Below are 13,705 nucleotides of genomic sequence, written 5' to 3'. Positions count from 1 at the left end.
GTCTGGCCCGCGGTGTGTGACCTGGGCCAGGCAGAGGGTCGCCCGGCGTAACATACGGTGTCTGAGGGTACATCAATTCGAATCAACATCAAATCAACGTCTTGAACATAAAAAATAATAGATAAACACAATTTAATAGTTTTGCCCATTTCTCACACATCATTATGGTCCTTAATCTAATATCCTCCTAATCTTAATTTTTTTCAAAATACATATAATATATACATTCTAAATTGGAATTACTGTATATAAGTATAATTTCAATACAATTCGATTGAAATATTTCAGTAACTATGATTAAAAATTTAACCATCATTTCAGGCTGACAGCGGAGGACCATTGATGATACCACAGTAATTCACCTACTATCAAATAGGTGTTGTCTCATCTGGTCATGAATGCGGCGTTTACACGAGAGTCACGTCGTACCTCGACGACTTCATTATCCCAGTGTTGCAAAATTATTAGTGTCCCATAAATATCATTTTTCGTGCACGAAAAATAAAGTTGGAATGTATCATTGTGGAGATAAGAGGCAGCTCAAATTTATATTGTCTTTTACGTCAAGAATTATAGTCTCAAAATGCATGAAATGTAACTTTGAAACGACACTAACTTTTTATGTACGCTATATTTGCACGACTTAGATACATAGAGATGATAAACGAGCATTTATTAAATTTTTACAAATTATATCTAAACTAATAATAAACCAACTTTTTGAGAAGTTCTGTAAATTTTGTTTCTCATGTATCAAGAGAATAATTAAATATTTCACTTAGATCGTATACTTCTTGTATGTACATACAAAATTTTGGACTACTCTGGAACATTTCATAAGATAGAGAGCTTCTAGAGGTTGGGACACAGAAAGTTCATAAAATACAAGATAAATCTCGAGTCTTCCAAAACTATTTTTTATTCGCTAAAAATGTCCTGTGTGCTCATGCAATCACGTGCAACATCGGAACTTTACTTATTTTTTTTATCACGTTCCAATTCAATACAATGTTTCTGCATTTTTAACTATATGTGTAATATCAAAAAAAAGTGGGGGGGGGGGGGTATGCGCTTGGTCTACCATATATTTAAGTTTGAATTTTCTCGGGATAGCATAAGTTGTAAATTTAAGACATAAACTAAGAATGGTAAGAGTGCTGGGGAAGAGAGAAAGAGAGAGAGAGAGAGTGTGTGTGTGTAAGTAAGAGGGTATGCCTTGGTGACGTCAAAACCAAATGAGTAATGGATGGGAGAGAAGGGTGCGAGTGTGAAGGCTCAGCATTTCTTGACCTGCGAAGACAGACGTTGTGAGCCGAGTGTTAGACGTACGAAGATATTGTAGTCAGTTTTTGCATTGGGTATTGCTTGTTAAAATAAAACTAAACTTCACTTCAAATAGAACATCTTTTCTTGTTCTTACTCTAAACTATTTAGATACTACATATGTAAGAGAAATATCCATTCAGTCAAAGGCATACTTACACATTACGAGACATAAACTCCCAAACTATTGTGACGAATAAAAAATGTCAGCAACTCAACTGATAAACGCTGCTCCATACTCAGCACAACAGCGCAAGAAGTTACAAACTTAATTATGGCAACAGAGATAAGTAAAGCACCAGGATTTGACTTGATCAATGGAAAAATCTTAAAAAACCTTTCCCCAAAGGCAATAAGACTAACAACGATAATATTAACGCAATTCTAAGAATACAGTACTTTTCTGCACTATGGAAAATAGCACAGATTGTAATGTTACCCAAACCAAACAAAAACCCACATCTAACTGCATCCTACAGGCCAATATCATTACTGCCTGCATTTTCCAAATTACTAGAAGAAATAAAATATAACGGCCTAAAACCAAGAATAGTATAGAAAAACTAATACCGGACCATCAATTTGGATTCAGGAATAAACACTCCACAATAGAAAAAATGCACAGACTCGTCAATGAAATCTTACAGGCGCTGGAAACAAAACAATATTGCACGGCACTCTTTATGGACATCAAAAAAGCATTTGACAAAGTTAACCATGAAAAACTTCTTCAAACATTCAAAAAGCAATTTCCAGAACAAATCTACAAACTACTCAAATCTTACTTAAACAATAGAACCTTTGTAGTAAAAATAAATGGTGCATATTCTGAAATTAAGGATATCAAGGCAGGAGTACCGCAACGAATCGTCCTAGGATCAATACTATACACACTATATACGGCAGACGTACCAACAACTGTCAACAGCAAAATACTAACGTTCGCGGACGATACGGCCATACTGGTGAGGCACGCAAATCCAGAAACGGCAGCCGCACTACTACAAGAAAACATTACAAAAATAGAAAAGTGGCTGCAAAGCAAACAAATAAAAGCGAACATCAGTTCAAAATCAACATCAAGTGCAATCACATAACATTTACACTTAGAAAAGGAAAAACACCAGATATCCAACTGAACGGCGCCCGCATAGCACAAACAAAGCAAGTCAAATATCTAGGAATACATTTAGACACACACCTTACACGGAAGCATCACATAAAATCAATAATAAACAGAATACGTGAAAAAAGGAAGTAGATGTACTGGTTAACCAATAGAAAATCTAAATTAAGCACAATGGATAAACTAAATCTATACAAAACAATAATCAAACCAATCTGGACATACGGAGTCCTACAATGAGAGACGGCAGCAATGAATCACATAAATAAAACAGAAACAAAGCAAGCAAAAATTTTAAGGACAATAGTTAACGCTCCATGGTACGTCAGAAATGAAAACATACGAAAAGATTTAAAGATTCCAACAGTCAAAGAGGAAATCGCCAGATATGCACAAAAGTATAAAGAAAGACTTGTAACACACAAAAACCAGCTGGTTGTTGAAACGAATAAAACCAAAATAGAAAGAAGACTGAAGAAGAAGCATCCCGCAGACCTCACAATAGAAATAAAATAAACAGCTTGGAAAATGGAATCCCGCTGGGGGTAACCATCCACATGTTATATTATTATACCACTAAGCTATAATATTTTACCAAATGTCCTACTGAACAAATTGTAAAATTTAAATAAGTAAATAAATAAAAAAACATTCGTTCAGATATATATATCGGAGCTGAAAAGACACCGAAGCCTTCCCTTTGGAATTTTGGGAAAACCCCTTAACATTTTAACCTAGATTCTACCATAGCCGTAATTAAGCGATTGTCGTCATTCAATCCGATTGTATTTGTTCGAGATTTGTGATATTGAGCTTAACATTTATTTAGTATTTCAGTTAGAATTTTAATTCAGGAAAAGAATGAATTTCTGTATGAAAATTAGAAAGACAGAATTTCAATTTAGTTCGAAAGCTTCAGTGTTAAGTACTTCTATGTTCCGTCCTTGGATTAATTTGACGTTGACCTAATAATTACATTAATGTTCGTAAATGCTTGAAAATGCTATATAACAGTATCAGCGTCTTTTAAAAACTTTTTATACTAAAATCTTTATAAAATTGTACTATTTTTTAGACAATTGGAATTCATTATATTATATATCATACATTGTAGTCATTTCTAATTAAGTTACTTTTTCGATGTTTAATTTTATTCTATGTATATTCTTATAACTCTCTATGTATGGCGCGTAAGATGGTCCGTGCGCCGTCTGAAACTTTATACTATATACTGATCTACTACATACTATATACTATAAACTGAATCTGTTGACGTAATCTTAGCTTGAAGGAATCTCTAACTCTGTAAGTATTTTCGGATTATGGATGGTCCTTAGAACAATCCTTAGGTTTATTGTGCACTCTTACAAGTTACGGAGAAAGCGGGTAGTTATTTTTCCAATAAATAATGTCACCCACGAACCACGTTGGTAGGAGGCTTCCTCCTCCTATCTTCATTCATTAACGTTGGCTATAACCAATGGGCACCCTCACTTTCCTAATGAAAAGTGTGAACAACGAATCCGTGTTCTTCAAAAAGCACACCCACACCGAGCTTACCTCCTGTGACGGAACTCGAAACCGCAAATATCACTACTCGACACCAACTAGTGTCGGACGACGGCAGCGCAGTGGTTAGTGCCTTGGAGTACAAACGTTCGGATCCCGGGTTTCAAATCCCGGCGCCTCGTACTTTTCCGAAGTCCGATTTTTCTTCTACGATATCTAAATAAGAAGAAAATACTGCAGTACCACGGCAAGCGGCATCTACAGCCAGCAGAGCTACAATTATCACGGATATATGAAAGAAGACGGAGAAAAAGGAAAAAAAAAGGTGTGTTTCGTCCAGAGCCCCTGGCTAGTGGACTCATCAGTAAAAGGCTTACCTAGCAGGCTCATGCCTTAGACACGATGGAAGGAGGGGGAAGAAGGCTTATGTACATGGCAGGACATTGAAAACGGATTTCTCCCTCCCTCACGCCAGCGGCGGGACACTGTATCGAAGGCCGGCTCGATTCTTCTACCCTCTCTTGCGACGTATCCCAGTGGAGCGGGATCCTACTCTTAACCTAATAAGGCCGGAAAGGTTCGCGTACACACCGTGTGTCAAAGATCCAATAAAAAATTTTTTCAAAATACATATAATATATACATTCTAAATTGGAATATTTCAATACATAAATCAATAATAGATTATTACTGTATATAAGTATAATTTCAATATAATTCGATTGAAATATTTCAGTAACTATGATTAAAAATTTAACCATCATTTCAGGCTGACAGCGGAGGACCATTGATGATACCACAGTAATTCACCTACTATCAAATAGGTGTTGTCTCATCTGGTCATGAATGCGGCGTTTACACGAGAGTCACGTCGTACCTTAATGACTTCATTACCCCAGTGTTACAAAATTATTAGTGTCCCATAAATATCATTTTTTGTGCGCGAAAAATAAAGTTGGAATGTATTATTGTGGAGATAAGAGGCAGCTCAAATTTATATTGTCTTTTACGTCAAGAATTATAGTCTTAAAATGCATGAAATGTAACTTTGAAACGACACTAACTTTTTACGTACGCTATACTTGCACGACTTAGATACGTAGAGATGATAAACGAGCATTTATTAAATTTTTACAAATTATATCTAAACTAATAATAAACCAACTTTTTGAGAAGTTCTGTAAATTTTGTTTCTCATGTATCAAGAGAATAATTAAATATTTCACTTAGATCGTATACTTCTTGTATGTACATACAAAATTTTGGACTACTCTGGAACATTTCATAAGATAGAGAGCTTCTAGAGGTTGGGACACAGAAAGTTCATAAAATACAAGATAAGTCTTGCATGTTCCAAAACTATTTTTTATTCGTTAAAAACTTACTGTCTATTCATGCAATCACGTGCATCCCCGGAACATTACTTATTCTTTTATTACTTCCGAATTAAATGCATTATTTCTGCATGTTTAGCTATATGTAATAGAAATTTCCATTCAGCCAAAGGTATACTTACACATTACAGATACTTACGGGACATAAATTCCCAATCTATCATGATGAATAAAAAAATGTATACTGTTAAATCAGTTCATTTTTTATTGTATGTAAGTACACATGTACGTGATGAACATTATCTTTGTATGCCTTGAAGGCTTCAACATAGGCCATGTTTACGATGTTCCATACATATTTTGTAAAACTACTTTGTACGTTTCTTTAAAGTGTTAATCAAAAGGCTGATTTGACAAAGAAGAAGTGGCGCAATGACACATCAAGGCCACAGCCTGGTGACATTTTGATTATGGAGAAATCATCCCTATATTTGCTGAGGTATATATCTTTGACTATGCTCTATTGAAAATATGTAATTACTAGAATATAAACAATTAATTTTTAATGAGACTGTACCTTGGGAAAAAAGAATGGATACCTTGATATCATGGTTTCTACATCCTATACATCCAATAAATTTTGAAATATTATACATTGAAGAGCCAGATTATCATGCTCATGTGATTGGAATAAAAGGACCTCAATGTGATCATGGAATAGCAAGTTGGACAGAATAAAAGATTTTACAAACTATGTTAACAGCTCTGATTATATATTTTTGGGTACCCCCCCAAGATTACACATTTTCTCCAATTCTGGTATGTTGCTTCATCGTATGAACCATTAAGTCTATTTGAATTATTAGTAACGAATTAAGGAAAGAAACAAGTAATTGTGTTAGGCAAGGAAGAAATAATTTATCAAGCACTGAATTGCTGCCTTCTTTTACTGCAACACAAAACAAAAATTCTGAATGATATTGATCATTATGGATGAACGATGTTAATAATTTATGTCTCTTTTCAGATTAAACAATTTTCCAGATTTATTCATAATTTCGAAGAATATGCTGGTATTCAAAGAATAAGGAAAAGAATGGACCAGTATAGGAAATCTCTTTTTCATTGTAGGTGACATATACTTCATTCATTGCATGGTTCAACGTATTTTTGAACACATGTAACTGGGAAAATTCTTGTGTGATTTAGAAAAAGGAGGAGAATTGACACCTTCGAATGACATTAGAAATATTTCAATATAAGCACCATTGTCGAAGAATTAGAAGATTTTCGTAAAAGTGAGCATAAAAAAGTTTAAAAACATCTCTCATCGTGACAGGCATCTCTCAATTAGCCGTCAAGTGTGTAAGTAAAAGGGTCGTAAGATTGATCGAATTTGGTTTTTGATAATTCTGTGACTATAGATCAATCATTTTTAAGATCAATTAAAGTTGCACTTGTCACACAAGTAAACAGTTTTTATCGTAGAAGTAACTTTTATGTGATGTGTTACGTGCAAAAGTGTTTATTTCTGTTACCATGTTATTGGTATTTTACAAATTTTAGTACTAGAACTATCAACAAGTAATGTACGACTGAATGTGCTATATAATACATAATTGTAAGAGAAGCGACAAAATGATGGTATAAATAAGTACTTAGAGGGAAGTCGGTGCAATTGTATCTTATTTTTCGAAGAATGGTGAGGTAAGTAGAAATAGAAACAATAAGATTTGAAGTTATGTAGCAAAGAGCATTCTGTTATAAATCTTCCTATGTGCGTATAGAAACGTGTTCTAATAATTACAAATATCCAGATTTTTCTCTAACTAGTTATCTGAATTAATAACTTTCCTATTTGTATTTTCCTTCTAAGTTGTCTGTAGTCATCTTATTAACTCAACAAAGATCAATGTTAATTTTTGCAAAAGGTAATATGACGCTTTTTAGGGAATTGCACAAATGAAAGTTTCGAAGCTCGTTGTTGCGACGAGTTTAATCGTTGTAGTGTTAAACTAAACAATTTTCAAAAATGAAATTACACTGAAACGTATGTCGATGATATCTGTCATTCCTATCATCTATTTCACATGATCGTGCTTCTTTTCTAATGCAAATTCAATTTATAATACGAAGTAGGTTTCCTTTATTGTTGTCAGTTCCGCGTCCTTCTAAATCGCCACAGTTTTTCGCTCTTTGTTTCAAAACATTGAATCATAGTGTGAACCAAGCTTCTTTTATTAGATTCATTCATCGTTATCAGTCCTGCGTCTTTTAATTCGTCACTTTTTCATTTCAGAAAAATGACGGATCGCAAAGTGTTGTTTGCATGTTTGGTGTTAATTACTCTCCTGCATCCATTAGTTCACATGGTGTCTGGCGAAGGTTTGCACTTTAAGTTGTCTTTTTCCATGCACTTCAGATTCTAATACGACCTCGTCACGGAACCTTCGAGCTATTTCGAAATTTTACGCGTTTGTTAATTATCAATGAAAAGAAAGAAGCTACGCAATACCACATAAAATACAAACGATTTTTATAATTTTTTATTTTCGAGATGGCGACGAAGTTAGTGGCAAAACTGAACTTGATTATTCACGTCTACTTCCTTGGTTTAGTTTCCAGAAAAAGATTCGTTAACTTTGCGAATATTCCAACGACTCGTTTTACGTACAAAATGAACGTGATAAACATTGCATCACGTCCATGAAAACTATTGGCGTAATGCTTAAGATAAAGATGCAAAGATATTCTCGGAATTTCCAATGACAACTTTATAGATTTTTAGTTTAATGTCAGTACTGCATTTGAATTACTTTTACCTAACTGTGTTATATACTGTCGCTGAGAATTTTCCTAATTCCATAAAATGATTCACTAAAAATTATCCTGAATTCCTATATTATATTTACCGCAGAACAGAGAAAGTGTTTATTTAAAAAATGAGGTTGAAGGTAGTCCTTATCTTTCAAGTATGGCTAACACAATATCTAATCAATTAAAACTTTATATTTTCACGTCAAAAGTTGTCTGTTGGGCAATCCGGTGGACTTGATCGGCTTTTTATTTCGAAAGTTGAGTAATCGGTGTCGCGTTCTTACGCATTTTCGAACTGTATAAATGTTTTATTTTAAAATTGTTTGATCCAGAATGTACAACACCGAACAATCAAACAGGCAACTGTCTCAACATTAAAACATGTAATCCTCTGCAAGAAATACTGCAGACACAGGGTCATACAGCTACCGATTTTTTGAGGCAATCACTATGCAGATATGAGGGTCATGCTCCGATCGTTTGTTGTCCAAACGATCCAAACAAGGAGAAGAGAGGGATTTTAATAGAAACTGTGTATAAGTACGTGCCCTTGCGTCCACCATATTGTGGTTTCAGCAACGGCGAGCATACCAGGGTGGTTGATGGTAAACCAGCTAAGCTTGGTACGTTTTATCTGTTCCTTTCCGATTAATAATAAGCGATTTACTACGAAGAATGAAGTTTAAAGGTACTTACGCGAGAGAAAATGATGTATGTTCGCAACTATAACTATTGCGTTTTAGGTGCTTGGCCGTGGATCGCTGCATTAGGTTTTCGTAATCCCCAAAACCCAGATACTGAACCAGAATGGAAGTGCGGAGGTTCCCTGATATCGGCTAGGCATGTTTTGACCGCAGCACATTGTGCAATACGCAGTGACTTGTACGTGGTTCGTATCGGAGACTTAAATCTAAAACGAGATGACGACGGAGCGCATCCTATTCAAATGCGATTCGAATCTAAACTAATACATCCTGATTATACTCCCAATATACACAATCATGATATTGCCATTCTTAGATTGGTGGAGGAGGTGCCATTTTCGAGTAAGTCCTCAAATATTGTTGAGTATATGCTACGAGTATTAATGGAGAATCGTTTCCTAAAATTTCTTACCATACACACATATTGTATCATAAAACATGTACTATTCTTTCTTATACTTTTCGTTATTCGTTTTTTTTACTTTCATTTGTTTTCTTATTTTTCAGAGTACATACATCCCATTTGTCTCCCCATAGAGGAGTCCCTACGAAATAACGACTTCGTGGGCTATAACCCCCTTGTTGCTGGATGGGGAGCATTAAGATATAGTAAGTGATACCAATTTTATAATAAAATTAAACAGTTCCAGTCTTAAATGTCTTTCTCATTTTCTTCGTAGGAGGACCACGAAGTGATGTATTAATGGAAGTACAAGTGCCAGTGGTTAGCAACGCCGAATGCAAGACAACTTATTCCAAATTTCCTAATGCACCTATCACTGATGGTATAATATGCGCCGGGTATGCTCAGGGTGGAAAGGATGCTTGTACGGTAATTAAGTTACAGATTAACTACAAATTATACGGTGTCTGAAGACGCATTAATTCGAATCAACATCAAATCGACGTCTTAAACTTTAAAAATAATGGATAAACAATTTAATAGTTTAGTTTAATATTTAATAGTTATTTAATAGTTTCTCACACATAATTATGGTATTTAATCTAATTTCCTTCTAATATTAGTTATAGTATAATTATTTCAATATAATTCGATTGATATATTTCAGTATCTTTGATTAAAAATTTAACGATCGTTTAAGGGTGATAGCGGCGGACCACTGATGATACGACAGCAATTAACCTTCTACCTAATAGGTGCTGTGTCTTATGGTCATGCGTGTGCTGTAGCCGGATATCCTGGTGTTTACACTAGGATCACGTCGTACCTCGACAACTTCATTCTCCCAGCCTTGCAATAATACGATTATTATTGTTCCATAAATATCATTTTTCGTGTACGAAAGGTAAAGTTGGCTTTTCTTATTGTGGAGATAAGAGGCAGCTCAAATTTATATTGTTTTTTACGTCAAGAATTATAGTCTTAAAATGCATGAAATGTAACTTTGAAACTACACTAATTTTTTACCTACGTTATACCTGCACCACTTAGATACGTAAAGATGATAAACGATCATTAACTAAATTTCCATTAATCATATTTATACTAATTTTGATAATAATAAACCAACTCTCTGAAAGTTTCTATAAATTTTCTTTCTGATCTATCAAGAGCCTGATTAAATATTCCACTTAGAACGTATACTTCTTGTATGTACATACAAAATTTTCCGGCTGATCTAAAACGCTTCATAAGATAGAGAGCTTCTGGAAGTTCGGACACAGAGAGTGCATAAAATACAAGATAAGTCTCGTGTCTTTCAAAACTATTTTTTATTCGCTAAAAATGTTCTGTGTGCTCATACAATCACGTTCAATATCGAAACTTTACTTATTTTTTTATCACTTTCCAATTCAACACAATGTTTCCACATTTTGACTATATGTGTAATATCAAAAAAAGGGGAGGGTATGCGCTTGGTCTATCATATATTTAAGTTTGAGTTTTCTGGGGATAGTATAAGTCGTAAATTTAACATATAAACTAAGAATCGTAAGAGTGCTGGGGAAGAGAGAGAGAGAGAGAGAGAGAGAGAGAGAGAGTGTGTGTGTGTGTTAAGGAAGAGGGTATGCCTTGGTGACGTCAAAGCCAAATGAGTAATGGAGTGAGAGAAGGGTGCGAATGTGGAGGCTCAGCATTTTTTGACCTGTGAAGACAGACGTTGTAAGCCGAGTGTTAGAATAAGACGTACGAAGATATTGTAGTCAGTTTTTGCACTGGGTATTGCTTGTTAAAATAAAACTAAACTTCACTTCAAATAGAATATCCTTTCTTGTCCTTGCTCTAGACTATTTACATACTACATATGTAAGAGAAATTTCCATTCAGCCAAAGGTATACTTACACATTATAGATACTTACGAGACATAAACTCGCAAACTATTGTGACGAATAAAAAATTTAATACTATTAAATCTGTTTGTATTTTGTTGCATGAGAATGCATATGTACATTACCTTTGTATCCCCTTGAAAGATTCAATATTGCGCATGTAAACTATATTTTATACAGATTTTATAAAACTACTTTGTATGTTTGTTTAGATTGTTAATCTAAAGGCTGGTATACAAGGAAGAAGCTTTTTTTTTTATTTAGTTGTTTACATTCACAATTTGTCCAATTTGGAAATTTGGTAGAAACAAGGAAGAAATGGCACAATGATGTAGTCTGGTGACGTTCATGAATATCAAGGAATCACTCTACATTCGCTCAGATATATACGTCGGAGCTAAAAGGTATAACAAAGGTGCCTAACAAAGGTATGGGGTAATAGCATAGCTCTCCTTCAAAAGAAATAGTTGTAGCGGCACTCTACAGTAAACATTCCAACGGTTTCTGTTGCATGACTCGTGTAACCTCAATTCACATCAGAAACCAGGCCACTGCAACATTAGAGGCCAGATGTGTGCGGGCCCTCACGCTCGACATTACAAATTAATTTAAATTTTATACATTTTATATTGTGATTGAAATTTTATTTGATTAAATTGTGATATTTTCATTGAAATCAAAATTTTTAACATTTATTTAGTATTTCAGTTAGAATTTTAATTCGGGAAAGGAATGAATTTCTGTATGAAAATTAGAAAGACAGAATTTCAATTTAGTTCGAAAGCTTCAGTGTTAAATACTTCTATGTTCCGTCCTTGGCTTAATTTGACTTTAACTAAGACCTAATAATTACATTAATGTTCGTAAATGCTTGAAAATGCTATATAACAGTATCAGCGTCTTTTAAAAACTTTTTATACTAAAATCTTTATAAAATTGTACTATTTTTTAGACAATTGGAATTCATTATATTATACATCATACATTGTAGTCATTTCTAATTAAGTTACTTTTGCGATGTTTAATTTTATTTTATGTATATTCTTATAACTCTCTATGTTACGGCGCGTACGATGGTCCGTGCGCTGTCTGAAACTTTATACTATATACTGATCTACTACATACTATATGCTATAAACTGAATCTGTTGACGTAATCTTAATAGCTTGAAGGAATCTCTAAGCCTGTAAGTGTTTTCGGTTTATGGATGGGCCTTAGAACAATGCTTAGGTTTATTGCGCACTCTTACAAATTACGGACAAAGCGGGTAGTTATTTTTCCAATAAACAATGTCACCCACGAGCCACGTTGGTAGGAGGCTTCCTCCTCCTATCTCCATTCATTAACGTTGGCTATAACCAATGGGCACCCTCACTCTCCTAACGAAAAGTGTGAACAACGAATCCGCGTTCTTCGTTCAGAAAGCACGCCCACACCGAGATTTCCTCTCGTGGCGGCACACGAGAACGCAAATGTCACCACTCGACACCAACTAGTGTCGGACGACGGCAGCGCAATGGTTAGCGCCTTAGAGTACAATCGTTCGGATCCCGGGTTCAAATTCCGGCGCCTTGTACTTTTCCGAAGTCCGATTTTTCTTCTACGACATCTAAATAAGAAGAAAATACAGCAGTATACACCCCGGCAAGCGACATCTACAGCCAACAGTTGCCAATGGTCTCGGATATATGAAAGAAGATGGAGAAAAAGAAAAAAAAAAGTGTGTTTCGTCCAGAGCTTGCTAGTGGACTCATCAGTAAGGTTACCCAGCAGGCTCATGCCTTAGACACAATGGTAGAAGGGAAGAAGGTTTATATACATGGCAGGAACATTGAAAATGGATTCCTCCCTCCCACACCATCGCCAGCGGCGGGACACTGTATCCAAGGCCGGTCGAATCTCCTACCACCCTCTCTTGCGACGTTTCCCAGTGGAGCAGCCTCCCACTCCGGATCAGGAGGGGATATTTAATATTGACGTAGGTGTAAAGATATACAACATTTCTTAACCTAAATCGGCTAGTAAGGTTCCCGGACACCCAGTGTGTGGCCATACACAGACGACGGTGAAGCGGCGAGTACCTTTCTAGTATCTTACCCTATACCCTGTAAACCATTAAAGCTTCTACCATTATTGCGGACTTTCTGCTTTCCCTTACAAGGATGTTCAGAAAGGATTTTTATCAGTTGCATTTTGCTTGATTGTTGCATTGTTTTTGATCGTAGCTCTTGCGCCAAAGGCCGTCCATGGGTAAGTCCTCCGTCGCGAAGCTCCTCCTTCTTTGTCAGTTCATCTTGCCCATATGACTCAAGCATAGGGGGGATGGATGAAGTAGGGTGGACAAATAAAGGAAATGGAGAAGAGAGAAGTAGTGTTTCGTCCGAGATCTGCTAGTTGGGACTCTTCAGTAAGGCTTACCTAGCAGACCTTTACCTTAGACACTGGGATAGAAAAACTTGTGTTAGAAGTTATATTTATTGAAACAAACAGTGTCAATGTGACCACTAGTGAGAAAGCATTAACATCGCTAGTCCTGTGTTGATATCGATGGCCCTCTTGTGACAAGCGTAAGACGTATTCTACAAACGTGTAATTTAAA

The 13,705-nt window shown here is 35.4% G+C and overlaps 1 protein-coding gene across 1 annotated transcript; it reads left to right on the top strand.

Moving 5' to 3' along the window:
• Positions 1-6,515: 6,515 nt before the first annotated feature.
• LOC100741694 (venom serine protease Bi-VSP-like) lies at positions 6,516-10,151 on the top strand. The gene is made up of 7 exons (XM_003486612.4): positions 6,516-6,999; positions 7,592-7,677; positions 8,442-8,732; positions 8,853-9,155; positions 9,321-9,422; positions 9,494-9,645; positions 9,917-10,151. The coding sequence occupies exons 1-7, from the start codon at positions 6,992-6,994 to the stop codon at positions 10,073-10,075; spliced, it is 1,101 nt and encodes a 366-aa protein (XP_003486660.2). The 5' UTR covers positions 6,516-6,991; the 3' UTR covers positions 10,076-10,151.
• The last annotated feature ends 3,554 nt before the right edge of the window (positions 10,152-13,705 follow it).

Source organism: Bombus impatiens, unplaced genomic scaffold (assembly GCF_000188095.3).
Source record: "Bombus impatiens unplaced genomic scaffold, BIMP_2.2 scf_0129, whole genome shotgun sequence".
NCBI lineage: Eukaryota > Metazoa > Arthropoda > Insecta > Hymenoptera > Apidae > Bombus > Bombus impatiens.
The sequence above is the reverse complement of the archived record's forward strand: the minus strand, read 5'-3'. Positions and strand labels throughout refer to the sequence as shown.

Bases quoted from the DNA above. Each gene is read 5' to 3' on its own strand.
- LOC100741694 (XM_003486612.4), top strand. The intron at 9,423-9,493 runs GTAAGTGATACC...TTTTCTTCGTAG, and splicing joins ATGGGGAGCATTAAGATATA to GAGGACCACGAAGTGATGTA. The intron at 9,646-9,916 runs GTAATTAAGTTA...CGATCGTTTAAG, and splicing joins GTGGAAAGGATGCTTGTACG to GGTGATAGCGGCGGACCACT.